Genomic DNA, 14,008 nt, shown 5'->3' on the forward strand with positions numbered 1-14,008 from the left:
AGCCCCTAAAAAAGTATCTGTTAACAAATTATTTAGCGAGTGCGAGACTCACAAAACCATTTCTCGCAATCCTTTCAATGCGAGGAGCCAACTACAAATAGCACGAGGCTTGCCCTCGCATTCGCATCGCCGTTTTTGGGAGGCTTCGGCACTAACCACCCAATCTCTTTCTCTGAATTGCGCATCATCAAGACAAGAGTGAATACTCCCCGCATGATGCATTCCATCTCATCCCATTATTCGGAAACTTCGGCGTTAACGTTAAACCCTTCATCACCCAAAAAAGGCGGCATCGCCCGCTGTGTTTCGGACACCTCGGGAAGAAACGATCCATCTACCCGTACTTCTCTCAACTGCATACATCTCCCCGTGCAACAGACACCGCTACAAATGTCCTCCCTCCCTGCAGTAGCAGGTCAATAGCCCTCGCACTCGCTTTGACCCTATCTTCTCCACCCTCCGGCACCCCGCTATCGTTGTTCGGCATCTCCACCTCGACGAAAAGCACGGGGGCCCGGCTGCCCTGGCAACCGTCCGTGTAGTTGATCATGGCTTGCATTCATCGCCGATCTGTTCGAGATTGGCGTGGCCAAGACATGGTCTTTGTGTGTATCGTAGCTCCAAGACAACGAACGAGCTTGTGTTCCTGGCACAGACCAAACGGCCCGTCGTGGGGACGGATGATCAACCTGTTGTGAATTAAAGCTCTCACCGTATGACACTGTCTCGTGTCAGAAGATACGCAATTAATGAGTGACACTCACTTCGCATACAATGTTTCAGGGCCTTCCAGAGCTCTAACTTAATAATATTGCGAATTGACTCAGAATGCGACGATTCCACAGTCATCACTCATGATGGTCGTCTCAGTATCATTATCCCAACACCAACAGAGCAACCAAAACTGCCATCCGAACAAGCAGACAGACCCTTCAGCAGAACCTGTAGACGAACCATGCAGCCAACAAGAGACGGATCCAAAGAAAACAAAAAACCAAACAAAAACACTCTCACAATGTACAATCCATATGTTCCCCCCCTCATGTGCTAAACAACTCGCAAAGAAATGCCAGCCATTATATGCCAACTCCTCTAGGGGCCGCCGAGGCTCTTTTTTTCTCTTCCGTCGTCAAATACCGGTCTGTGTTGCCGAAACTGTCTACGCCTTTTTATACCGTGTATTTGTCCAGATCGCTTGATATGTATAATCGAAATCTCCGAGGGTGCCGCAGGAAATCGGGGGAACCTATGCATTGTTCTCCTTGTTCTGCGACTGATGAGGATATTGCGGGTCGGTGAGGGACCTCTCCCACTCGTCCATTAGGTTTGTCGCGGTGCGCTTGAGGTTGCTGGGTGAGAGGCCCTTGACCATGTTGGGGAGGATCTCCTCTAGCTTGGGGGAGAGTAGGGGCGTCTCGTAGCCGGTCGACTTCTTCTTGCTATTCAAGGTCAGCACAATTCTCACCAGATCCGTCCAACCCCAGCCCAGCAATTACTTACGATGGCGAGTCAATAGGCTCCCCATCGTCAGAAGTGGCTGACAGGTCGTCCAGACCGCCACTTCCCATGGTAGAGCCGCTCCAGCGGGATGTCTTTGAGGATGAGGCCGGCGACTCCCAGTTGGACCAGTCATTGTCGTCCAGTGCGTCAAATCCGAGAGGCTGCCACGAGAATGGCTTACTCTTAGTCTTGGACCTTTCTCGAGAGGTCTGTTCAGTCTTGTTCTTGGTGCCCGTAGTCGATGTCGTAGATTTGTCCGAGATTTCCATGACCTCATTGCCGGTGTGTGGTGGCTCGAATACCGTGCTCACCTTGGGTCGCAGAGGTCGGTTAGGTCGAATCGTGTCCTGAGTCCTGGATGGCTCCCGACCCAATTGAGCGGTCTGGCCGCTGATGGGTTCGTCTCCTACAGTAATTTGGCGAATATCCTCGACGAAAGCCTTGAAACCCGTCTTGAAGTCCTCGAAAACCTGGGGGACGGCGGCGTTCTGCTGGCTGCGTGGCTGCCACGAGGCACGCTTGGCTAGGTGTGGGTTTGTTAATTGAGCGGTCCTGCGCTCTATTGAAGGTAGCCTGACAGGCTCAAATTCATGATCGCGATCCTGATGCAGCGAGAACCCAACGTCTGGCTTCGCCGGCGAGAGCAGAGAAAGGGTCCTCGTGTGCCCACCGCGCAAGACCCTTCGTCGGCTGGGGGTCGCTGGGGTCTGATTCTGCTGTAGCAGCTTCCTCCTCTCCATGTCGGCGCTACGCCGGTTTGAGCCACCCTCTTCTTCGGAGGGTAGAACAGGACTCCTGAATGCCTCAAAGGGAAGCTGATCGCCCTTCTTCTCCTGGGAAGTCCACCTCTTCTTGAGCGAGTTAAGCTCTGCCTCTGCACGGAACAACTCTTCACGTAGTTCCAGCACTCGTCTCTCCTGAGCAGCAATTGCAATGATGAATTCGTTGGCGTCAGCAGGTGATGTCAACCCCGAGTCGATAGGCGTCGGGGGTACCGAAGACATGTGTGCAGAGGTTGGGGTTGGCCGAGATGGGTCGCTCGTAGGGGGCGCAATTGGCAAAGTAAGTGAAAGTCTGTTGACCTGCCGGTTCAGACTGGACACGCTGGACTTGGCTCGGGCATGTCCTCGTCTGAAGGGGACGGGGTCGTCCTTGCGAGGCGGAGGAGGCATTGCGGGTGCTGAACTTGAGCTGTCGTGGTGGCCGTGTGAGAAAGAATTCAGGTGTCTCTCCTTTGGACCCTGAGATAGGTCACGAGTGGGAGCATACCTGGGCAGCGCAGCAGCAGTGTTGACCGAATTAGGGGCCATTTCAGAACCGAAGGCGGAGGGAATAGTCATGTCCGAAGGCAGACGATCAGCAACCGAGTAGCGTCGGCGGATTGCTTGTTGTTGTTGTTGTTGTTGTTGTCTTTGTTGTTGTTGCGAAGCCATGTCCAGACGACGACACTCAAGGAGGTTGCAATACTGTAGGGAGCGGACACCGAGTACTCGCCGGCGTTTGTTGTAGAAAGGAGTGTCTGGAGCTCGATAGGCTCTGCGACGCCGCGGTCTAGCAGCGGCGACAGCAGCAACGGCAGCCCTGGAAGCGAGCGCTCTGTGGTGTATTTGTGTCAGGTGGTGATAATCATCGAAGAGGGCGAACGAGCAACGGTGGGCGACGCAGAGTGGGAAAAGAAAACCGGGCATCAGGGAGCGGCACGGCACTGGATAAGGAGAGAGAGGCGAGCAGTGGCAGTGGGTGTGGGTTTCGAGGAGGGCGTATGTGGGCGTGTGTTCCGGCGGTGGTGTTGCGCATTGGGGTATGGCGCCGCTGGCTATGGGGGTTTCGGTGGAGAGCCCACTAAGCCCAGTGGCTTCCTGTCGAGAATAGAGCCCTGGAGGCGTCCAGTAGCACGACCCTATCTCCCCAAACAGGCACCCGAACAGCTAGTTCGACTCCTGTCGACTCGCACCAGCGCTGACAAGCTTCCGGGGGGCCTGAGTCGAACCTTGAACCGAGCTGGGGGCGATTTTCAGGAGGCTTGGGGCACCATTGGATACGGATGCTGGGCAGGGCGGGCGCTTTGCGTGACGAGAGGCCGGGGACGTTGGCGCTGGAGGGGGCTTGCTGGGGTTGTAAGAGTGAAGGAAATTGATGGATCCCCGTCAGGGACAGGGTGACGTTATTTCAGGCGAGGGGTGAGGATGATGGGACGGGAGTGGACGGGGCGGATTGCTGATAAGGAGCCGTTGAGCTGGGAGTCGTCTCGAATAATATGAATTGTCGTAGGAATGTAAGCGAAAACAAAAAAAAGGGACGGTCGATCGATCAGGGGGAGAGGGGAATGGATTAAAGTAAAAAAAGAGATGAGATGATAATGAGCGTAAATTCCCGAAAACGGGTGTCTGCAACCTCGATTGTATGCAGAGATGGAGCGTTGAAAAAGCAACTAGTGAGCGTCGCTCACGACCAGCTGATCAGATGGATTTGGATCGCAGCTCAGCTCCCAAGCCTGGAGAGGCATAAAAGCAATTCCGGGGGATGACCACCTTGTGCGGGACGTTAGAGAGGAGCAGGGCACGAGGGGAGAGAAGTGGCGATAATAATAGGCGGTAAGGAATATGGATAAGGGCGAATGCAACGGCGGCAAATCCCAAGCATGAAATGTGAACAATGAATTTTGGGCGAGACCTGGGAAAGTCGCAGACTGGCAGGGTCCCGGGAAACTGTTTGTTTACATATGTAGGCCTGCCTCGCATTTTCCCATGCAACGGATCCAATCAATGGGATCCCTCGGCACCGTCACTCGTCAACACCATGCGAACTGACCCAGCCTTGGAAGGGAAGAGAAAGCGACCATCCATGATCCCGCGGCCCAGCCCGCACCCTTCTCAACCAAACAGGCTCGCAACTGCGACGCATCTCTGCCCCAAATCGCACCACTTACCCCCGACAACCTGCTGTCGACCGCCCCGTCCTGCGGTCCGCCAACGCCTTGTCGGCAGTGGATCGTGAACCCCGGTTCGCTTCTGGCTCCTTGCGTTGTTGGAATTCGTCCATACGTGGTCATGCTGATTTATTAGCGGCTCATGGCTCTTTGTTGTTGTCTGCTAAAGTTAGCCTCTTCCCTTCACCCCGCCGTAAGCTCGTCGTCCTGTTTATTCCTCCATGACAACCGCCAGACTACTCCGTAGCTGAGCCTTCGACGTGAGGAGCGGGCGTGCGTTAGAGCGTTCTTTGTTGGGAAGCGGTCCAGGTTCCACGAGGATCGAAAAGTCCCACCTGCACTGCCGTTGGCCAGACAGAGCACAAGACGCAGCACCATCCTCGCCATCATTGGCTCCATCATGAGTGAGGCAGTTCGGGACGGCGTGCACTCGCACTGACCGCTGTTAGTGACGGCAGAGGGATCCCTCACTCTGCCCTATCACTGAGCATTATACCCTCAGGGGCCATGCGGTGGTCTTGCAGCGGGCCCTGCATGAATACAGGGGTCCTCAGTCATCGAACCTGCAAACATGCATCGGTTGAGGTTGACCCCAATTTCCGACCGAAATTAGCAGCCAATGCTGTGTTTCATATTCAGTCACATGATCATTCACGTGTCGTATCGTCTTCCTCCTTTCCGGCAACTCATCATGTGACCTCCCGTCAATGTCGCGCAGCACACCCTTGTCTTCCCGCTTGCACCCCAGGCTGACAGGTGCAGCCATCGCGTCGATATTTCTTGCAGCCCCCACGAATAAGGCATCGTCTCTCTTGTCAGGCAATTCCCTTTTTCGGTGAGAGGCTCCAGTTTGGAATGGAGTCATCTGGTCTCAACTCTTCTGCTGCCTGCGTGTTCACGCCTCAGTGAATCGGTCTATGGGTGTCGGTGACACCACTCCGCTTCCGGATATTTAATGCTTGTTGTCCGCCGCTCTTTGTCCTCGGTTTGTGTTCTTTTGGATACTTTTGTGCGATGATTTTGCCATTGCCACATTATGCCGCTTCCATTCGCTTTGGTTTGCGACCTGCTTGAAGAGTCCCACGAATTATCGGTTGCCAAGAAGAACAATTCGAGTGCCGTAGCAAAATGGTTTGCACGACACCGAAGCTGGATCAACGCACACGATACAAGTGTTGCGGCTTTGTTGTCTACCCTGCTCCCTGAAAAGAGAACAGACAGAGTTTACTGCATACAAACTGCTACCCTCGAAAAGATCATCGGCCGCGCGTTCTTCCTTGGGTCCTCTCGTATTGCTGAACTGTCCCACTACCGTCAGTCGGGTCAAGGCATTGACCTGGCTGATTGCGTCTCGCGTATTCTGAATGCAACGGTTGGTTTGCCTGCAACAGTTCATGATCCGTAACTGATTGCCTATCAGCCAAGTCCGGGTTACAGCAAGGACAACCTTGTCACAGTCGAGGAGATCGACGAAATCCTCCATTCTCTAGCAGCCAGGGTGAAATGGAGCTCTCCATCGATCCGCACCTCACAGGCTAGCCTCACCCAAGGCAATAGGGGCGATCTCGAATGGCTGTATCGCCGACTGAGCTCAGTAGAAGCCAAGTGGTTTACCAGGCTGGTACTCAAAAACTACCAACCACTGGTCCTAGATCCCCATCTCATTTATCGACTATGTGACCCGATTCTTCCTTGCGTTTTGAAGATTCAAGATGACTTTTCCACGGCAATCAATTCCGTTCAGGCCATCCGAGGACGATTGTTGCCAAATGCCGCCCGCAAGACTCCGCGGGAACAAATTCTGAGCTCTGTGAAGCCTCAACTAGGTATCAAAGTTGGACGACAGCCCTGGGTGAAAGGGCGCAGTATCAAGCACTGTCTTAACATGGGCCATGGACGAATGAGCGTGGAGGACAAGATTGATGGGGAATTCTGTCAAATTCACATCGATCTGAGCAAGGGGGAGAATTGCATCCAGATCTTCTCCAAGAGTGGCAAAGACAGCACTGAGGATAGAGAGGCGCTTCATGGGTAAGTTGGCAATGTTCAATAATGTGCTTCCTCTAACTGGGCGAAGGACTATATTAGAATCACTTCAGATCGGGAGACCTGGTGCAAAGGTCACCAAAGCATGCATTTTGGAAGGGGAGTTGGTTGCATACGATGATTCGGTATGTTTCTATGATCCTTTTCTCATTCTTCAGGTTCTAACTTGTACCAGCTACAGAAAATACTGCCATTTCATAAAATTCGGAAGCATGTGTCAAGAAGAGGGCGCTTTTTAAACACGGAGCAGGACTCTTTGTACGTTGGTCTCCGATACTTATCTTCTCATTGCTGACTCCCCTAGACCTGGACCACAGGAACACTTAATGATGGTATATTACGATGTACTGTTGTTGGAGGACCAATCACTCATCAACCTCCGACATTCAGAGAGATTCAAGATTCTCTCAAGCCTTATTACATATCGCAAAGGCTGGTCTGAACTCGTTCAGCGTCAAGTCATTGACTTTGGTCATAACCTGGGCGCCTCAAGTCTGCGTAAAGCCTTTGCCCTCACGATTTTGGCTCGAAAGGAAGGTCTGGTCCTGAAGCCAGATGAACCCTATTTCGATTTTGCAGACCAGCGTCGGAAGTTTTCGAGCTGCTGCATTAAGCTCAAGAAGGAATACATCGGGAACTTCGGCGACGTCGGTGATTTCGCTGTTGTCGGTGCTCGGTATGATCCAGCCAAGGCAATGACTTATCGGATTCCCGGCTTGAAGTGGACTCACTTCTATCTCGGTTGCCTCGACAATAGAGAGGCAGTCAAGCAGTGGAACGCAAAGCCCGAGTTTACCATTGTCAATGTCGTGGAGTTGAATGAGACAATCTTGAGAGATGTTGTCACGTACGCCAACCCCCAACCTGTGGCTGCCGAAGAGAATGACCAACTCACTCTCAAGCTGGCTCCTGGGGTAGAGCAAGGCCTGCCTCTGACGTTTGTCTTCACAAAGCCTTTGGTGTTTGATTTGAGGTGTTTCAGCTTTGACAAGGTGGGAAACACAGGCTTTTGGAGCCTGCGCTTCCCTTCAGTCACAAAGGTTCACTTTGATCGGGATTTTACCGCCACGATCTCCTTCGAGCAGTTACAGGCAATGGCAAAGGATGCAACCACGGCTGGTGAGCTAGAGGACAGCCAAGAGAACCTCCAGTGGATCGCAAAGCTGGAGGGGGCTGATCCGCGTGGCATCGCTGTTGACGCTGTAAGCCAACTCACTGTAACAACAATGCCAACGCCATCGCCGCGAAAGTCGACGCAAAACACAACATCTTCATGTTCTCCGACTTCTCCACGGGTCACGAAATTTCCTTTCTTACAAACGGGGCCATCCCGTGTAAGATCCGGACCACCACTTCGTCTGCCTGAGGTGCCACCTGCTACACCTCCTGCATCGTCTGCACAAGCTGCATCAGCTTCATCGCCAGCAGAAGGACCTGCAAGAAACAAGCGTTTCTCGCCCACTTCCATGCCTGCACCCCCACCCAAACGCCAAAAGTCAGTGACCGAGATTGTGCAAGCAAGCACATCCTCAAACAACGGCAGCACCTTACAGCCTCGCAAACCTCTTACAAATATAAATGGCAACTCTCATTGCGCCATTTCTTCCTTCTCTTCTGCAAATCAAAGCAGGCTTGGAAAAGAAGCACCCGAGGTCATCGACCTCACGTTGTCTCCAGGGAAGCCCGCCATCACGAAGAAGCTTCCTGTCTTGCAGACTGCTCAGTGCTCACCGCCGGCAGATGGTGTAACGGCTGCAACAATGCCCGATAAACCCGAGAAGCAAGACAAAGAGCTCACTCTCCCAGTGGCAAAGCTGCCAGATGATGCCGACACCGCCAGAGACACATGTCGCTTTGCTGGCACCAAGTGTCATATGGCAGGGACACGGATTCTAATATCACCAGGGCTTTTTGACAACTGTAAAGAAGCCAAGGCCCTGTTCGATGATCATGGGATCTATGGCACTGTCATGAATTTCGATGCATGGCTCGAATCAGAGAAAGCATGTGAGAATCATCAGACCCCGGTAAAGACTTATTTGTTGGTCGACAGTGGACGTCACGATGAGACCAAGGTCCTGCTTAAAAAGATCGAGGAGATACGAGGGGCCATTTCCGATCGCACCCGCATATGGATCGACGTCCATGACTGGCGCATGCTGAAATATGTTACGATCAAGGAAGATGACAATGTCACGCCAAAGTATTATGACGGGTGGCATGATCCGTGGAGGCGGTGGTACATCGGGATTGTTTGACTGTGGAGTCCGGAGATGACAGGCGGGCACAAGAGATATTCAATGACTCAAGTTCCGTTTCTGTTATTCTTGATTGTGAACGTGGCACGTCTATGACTTCTTGTCGTAAAGGTCACCGTAGCTTTCCTTGAGTCGCATGAACAGGTGCTCATCCGCAGTCATGACCTTGCTCGTGGCATACGGATTCACACTCGGTGCTCCTCCGTCTGACGGCACGAAATCCTTCACGCGCTCGCTAGGAACCGGCTCAAGAGGTGCCGTCCCGACAGGGTGGCAGAAGTAGGCAATGGAATATCTCGGCCCCGCGCTCGTCTCCCCTGCAACCCCAACGGTTCCCTCGGTGGGAAAGACGACCCTGTGGAGCGTACTCCGGAACAGCCCGTTGGTCCAGTAAGACAGCAGGTCGCCGATGTTGATCAGCACCGGCGGGCTCGGGTCGTCCTCGGTCCCCGGCGGGCAGACGGGGACGGGCGCCCAGACGTCATCTTTGGTCAGGAGCTCTAGACCCGCCTGTCCGCGGAGGCGGAAGAGCAGGGTGATGGAGCCGTAGTCAGAGTGGGCGCCGGCGCGGACGTCCGAGGCGGAGTGGGCGGTTGAGTCTGGGGGTGGGTAGCGGAGGAAGCGGAGGATGGAGCTGGATGCTCCTTTGGCTGTGTTGTGCGCCGAGGAAAAGAAGTCGTCGACCTAAGAGATACCGTGAGATCAGCTCAAACTAGTCTTTGAAGATGACTTACACCGAGGCCTAGACCAAGTAGGTAAAGGAGTTTCTGGCACAGATTATGACAAGAATCCGCAAAAGCACTGATCTGAGGCTCATGGGGTACCAAGTCAGATGGGAGTGGCTGCTGGGCCTTGCCATTGACGAACTCTCCAAAGTTGAAGGCTCTAACGTAGGGTGGTTAGTGAGTTCGAGATGCCGTGTTGATGAATAGGGTAAGGCTCACTCTTTGAAGTCGCCAATCTATAAGTCCAATGTCAGTCCAGCTTGGTGAAAATGAATAAGATAAAACACCAGCTCACCTTCTGGTTCTTAGGATCCAGTGTCTCGGAGTGCATGCCTGACCAGCCGCGGTTGTTGGTTTGAATGGTGCATCTCTGCTTCTCTTCGATAGGACACTCAAAGGTCTTTTGGGTCTAGACATCTTAAGTAACCGGGTTCTTTGCTTTTTAATGATTTCTGCTCACGAGTTCAAACGCTCCATCGATTTCGGCTGCGGAAATATCGCGACCTAGGTTACGAATGTAGATAAAGCCATGTTCCTCGGCGGCATCAACCAGCTGCCGAGCGACGTCTTTTTGGTCCACATCGGGCGCAGAGATGTCAATGACGGGAATATTGGCGGCGTTGGTTGACATTCTTTGAGATGCTATTTGAAACGGCGTTCTATCTTTCAAAGGGAACTTCATGTGCGCTGTTGTTGAGAGGAGTGGATGTGCCGAGGTCCTGATGCGTCTTGATAGTGTGGAAACGAAACGGATGTGAAGGTAGGTCGTCATGTACGTGCGAATGTTGCCACAAACGAGTTGAAATAAAATAGGAGGCAAGCGCCTGATTCAGAGAAAGAAGAACAAACAGACTCTTATTCTCTGATCTTGTATCACTTTGAAGAGGGGCGTCATCACCCCGCCATGATAAGTATATGTCTCTATCTCGGTGTGTGTTCGGTGAGCCGATGGCCCGCTGAGATCGCACCGCCACAGGCACGAAACGTCAGCCACACTCACGAGGGCTTTGGTGGTCGTGGTTACCATCCCCTGGCGGGCTGATGTGTCCCAGTGGTGGTTAGGCAGGTACCGCCTGGTACTCCCCTGCGGCTGCTGCTGCTGCTGTAACTCGCCAAACTTTCCCGTCACGTCTTTCACCAGTTTCCACTGTCTCCCGTCCCCGAAGCTGAAGATATTCCAAAACCTCACTCAACCTCAACCAACTTGAAACCTCCAAAATCCCACCGAGAAGTAGCCTCGCTCTTCTACCTTCTCCCGCCTCGCCTGGTCTCTCACTATCAGAGGCCGCCCCCCCTCCTCCGACGGCCCGCCTCGTGCTTTGCCCCCCTCCATCTTCCCTTTGGAGCTGCGCCGTCTCTTCCCATCCCAGCTACCCCCGTGGCTGCTCCTTTCAACCCCGCCATACGTATAACGACCTTTTCGTTGCCGCCAACTCTGCGGCCTTTGGCTCCCCCTCCGTCGGACGATCGACTCTCCATTCCTTAGAATTCCCCGGCCGCCGAATTACGACCCCGGGACCTCAAAGTACAAGGGCGCCTGAGTTGCTGCGAGTTGTTCGAGATGCCATGTGAGTTTCATCCTAGCGCACTTCGTGGCCTCGTTTCGCAAAGGGTCGGTCTGGTGTCGCTCGGCGCCGCAGAGCATCTGAGCTGTCATAGCTCCCCCAAAAGCTACGATTTCCGACCAGAAGAGCTTGCTATGGCCTATTTCGCATTTTGCGAGCTTATTCTGTTGTATGGAAAGCTGGCTGGGTTGTTTCAAGCTCAATTGCAGCTTTAGCCTTGCCTACGAGCTCCCCAACATGACTCCCAGGCCACGGCATGTGGTCGCGCTCTGTCGCCCGACCCTTTCGAAATGCCCGCACCGCTCAGGTTGATTGCTGCGGCAAGCGCTAACTCTTGAAATAGTTCTTGCTGAGGATACCTGGATCAACGACCAGGCTTCGTATGTCCTGATGCTATCCGCAACGCCCTCGACTCTGTCGCTGACTGTATGTCATGTAGCACGCACGATATTTCCGAGCTCGAACAATGTGCCATCGCCGTTGATGCGACCTACTATCTCAGCCAGCTTCTCGACAACCCTCCTGCCCAAGAACCGCTCCTCCCCGCCCTTGGCGGTCTGACTGGCATCGAGTCGCACATTAACGAGAACCTCGACAACTGGGAGAAATTCCACATTATCCCCTTCTTCATCTTCGATGGCCAGTCCGTCACCGGCCAAGATGACCTTGCCTTGGACCGCGGCCTCAAGGCCAACAAGAAGACGGACCACGCATGGGCCCTGTACTCTCAGACGGCAGCTGAGGAAGCTGTGACGACATTCGGCGCCAACCCAGGTGCGTCAAAAATCTAGTTGCTCGAAGGATTGTATTAATATGGGAGAACCACAGGCGCATTCCGCATCCAAAACCTCTACCCTCTTCTCCAAGCAACCCTCAAGAACCGCGGGCTTCACTTCTTGGTCGCTCCCTTCAATGCGTGCGCCCAGGTTTGTAACGACCTTATTCTCATCGAAACGTAAAGGTCCTAACGGCATGCAGCTTGCGCACTTTGAATTTATCGATTCGGACCAATGCTCTGGTGTCATGGGACCCCAGGAGCTGCTCCTGTATCCTATCAAGGACTCAGTGATTCGGAGCTTCGACTGGGAAGCCAAGACGGTCACGGCCATCTCCAAGAAGAAGGTCATGCGCAGCCTCACGCCCACCGCGAGTGAAACTAGGTTCATTGACTCGTTCCTCATGGCCGGCACATCGTTTCTGCCCGCGTTCCCAGCCCTTCTGGAGTCCTCGATGTACTCAGACTACAACATCTCGACTGCCGCTAACCTGTTGAGAACCTCGGAAAACAGCGTTGCCACCGCTTGCGCGAGCTTTAACGATATTCTGCAAAACAAGGACCCCGAGTGGCTCGACAAGTACCGCAAGGCAAGGATGGTGGTCAACCACTATGTCTACATTGCCGAGAACGGCGAGATTAAGGTCAATGACTATGAGCATCTGACCCACGATAGCCACGAGTACCTTGGTCTGCAGCTTCCAGCTGAAGTCTTTCATTACCTCAACACGGGCCTGATTGGGCCTCGTCTGCTCAACAACATCACTCATGGACAGCTCCTCATTCAGCCAACTCTGGACGGAGTTGTGTCAGACCAGTACAAGAACTTGGTGACTCAGAAGATTGTGCCTATTAAGGAGCAGGCGCTGTCTCTGTTGAGCTCCAGACTCTACCGAGGTCTCCAGCACAAGAATATCAAGGTGCGGGTCTGGTTTGACCCCAAGTATTCATACACGATCAACCATCGCTCTGGGGCTTCTCCTTCTCCTTCTCAACAAGCAGCCAGCTGGGATGTCAAGCTGGATGATATCCGCGAATTTTTCCCTGCCGACTTTGCTGGACCTGTGTCTCTGGAGGTGCTGGCGCTCGCTAACCACGATTTCGTCAAGAAGACATTCCCCAAGGATCAGCGCATCAAGGGCATCGACAGCACAGAGATGGTGACGTCGGTTGCCATCTGGCGATTCCTTCATGTGAGGGGCTATGTTAACGAAGAGCACAAGCTGACGAAATGGGGAAATGCCCTGGCAACGACGTTGCTTGCCCTCCAGGACGCCAACGAGAACCGTCCGCCGGTGCCTGGGCTTGACGAGGCAGCCCTGCTTGCGTTCGAGCTCATCCGATTTGGTCTCTTGAATGGAAAGCACATTGAGGGCCAGCCCGGACTTCCCAGGAGAGGTACAGATGAGGAGAAGGCGAGCCTTACGCTTATCAGTCAGTGCGCATCCTTGTTGAAGCTGCGGCACCAGGTCTATGGATACACTGGTCCTCTCAACAAGAGCCTGTTGACATTCCGAGCCTTGTCATCGACAGTAAGGGAAGCCGATCGGGATCTCATTGAGTCCATTGTGGCATCCATGTTCCTGTACGCGCAGTCGAAGCGTGACAGGGATGATCAGCTGGAAATCAGCCATAGGTGAGTAACCAAGTTTCGAGTGATGGGATGTAGCTAATATATTCAAGACTACCCTTCTTGTCAGAGCCCGACATCGGCCTCGGTATCGCCGTGCGGACTTTCTTCGACGATGATGAGGCGAGTGAGGACAAGGAGACGCGAGCGAAGCGACTGCAAGAATTCCCCAAGACATTCGTACCATTCGCCGAGTCACTGACGGACGACTTCCGGATTGCATGTGACTTTGTGGATGCGATCAACAAGGGTGTCCAGGTCCTGGATACGGAGGCATTGCCGGCAGCAGACAAGGAGGCATGGGCCAAGGCGCAGGCATACCTGGACGCCCGGCCATTCTAAGACGACAAGACTCGAGGCATTTCTATCTATTGCACTACAAGCAGCATGTTAGATTTACGAAGAGAAGCAACGTATCGATACATATGGTCTTTCAGCATGGCTCTTTCGGGCACACCCAGGCTTGCAGACTTAGCGGCGTTGGAGCGGGCGGCATAAAAGTCAGGGGCAAAAAAGTTATCAAGTTAGCAGAAGTGTCGAAGGTGTTGCCAGCGGGACAGGACTTGTGGGGATGGTTATT

At 53.4% G+C, this 14,008-nt stretch overlaps 4 protein-coding genes across 4 annotated transcripts; 2 read left to right on the forward strand and 2 right to left on the reverse strand.

Annotated features, from left to right (window-relative positions):
• Positions 1-1,246: 1,246 nt before the first annotated feature.
• NCS54_01151200 (DUF4048 domain-containing protein) lies at positions 1,247-3,188 on the reverse strand (the record flags this gene model as incomplete). Its single annotated transcript, XM_053156786.1, has 2 exons — positions 1,247-1,439; positions 1,501-3,188. 2 exons carry the CDS (start codon positions 3,186-3,188, stop codon positions 1,247-1,249), a joined length of 1,881 nt encoding a protein of 626 aa, XP_053012761.1.
• Positions 3,189-5,465: 2,277 nt separating this feature from the next.
• On the forward strand, positions 5,466-8,733 carry NCS54_01151300 (DNA-LIGASE-A3 domain-containing protein; the record flags this gene model as incomplete). The annotated part of the gene is made up of 5 exons (XM_053156787.1): positions 5,466-5,801; positions 5,850-6,460; positions 6,507-6,600; positions 6,651-6,733; positions 6,780-8,733. 5 exons carry the CDS (start codon positions 5,466-5,468, stop codon positions 8,731-8,733), a joined length of 3,078 nt encoding a protein of 1,025 aa, XP_053012762.1.
• Positions 8,734-8,823: 90 nt separating this feature from the next.
• Positions 8,824-10,230, reverse strand: NCS54_01151400 (Fe2OG dioxygenase domain-containing protein; the record flags this gene model as incomplete). Its single annotated transcript, XM_053156788.1, has 5 exons — positions 8,824-9,417; positions 9,468-9,618; positions 9,678-9,694; positions 9,754-9,867; positions 9,919-10,230. The coding sequence occupies 5 exons, from the start codon at positions 10,228-10,230 to the stop codon at positions 8,824-8,826; spliced, it is 1,188 nt and encodes a 395-aa protein (XP_053012763.1).
• A 789-nt stretch (positions 10,231-11,019) lies between these two features.
• NCS54_01151500 (Hypothetical protein) lies at positions 11,020-13,770 on the forward strand (the record flags this gene model as incomplete). The annotated part of the gene is made up of 6 exons (XM_053156789.1): positions 11,020-11,026; positions 11,367-11,403; positions 11,463-11,797; positions 11,852-11,949; positions 12,002-13,434; positions 13,482-13,770. The coding sequence occupies 6 exons, from the start codon at positions 11,020-11,022 to the stop codon at positions 13,768-13,770; spliced, it is 2,199 nt and encodes a 732-aa protein (XP_053012764.1).
• Positions 13,771-14,008: the final 238 nt, after the last annotated feature.

The sequence above is a fragment of the Fusarium falciforme genome, chromosome 9 (genome assembly GCF_026873545.1).
Source record: "Fusarium falciforme chromosome 9, complete sequence".
In the NCBI taxonomy this organism is placed as follows: Eukaryota; Fungi; Ascomycota; class Sordariomycetes; order Hypocreales; family Nectriaceae; genus Fusarium; species Fusarium falciforme.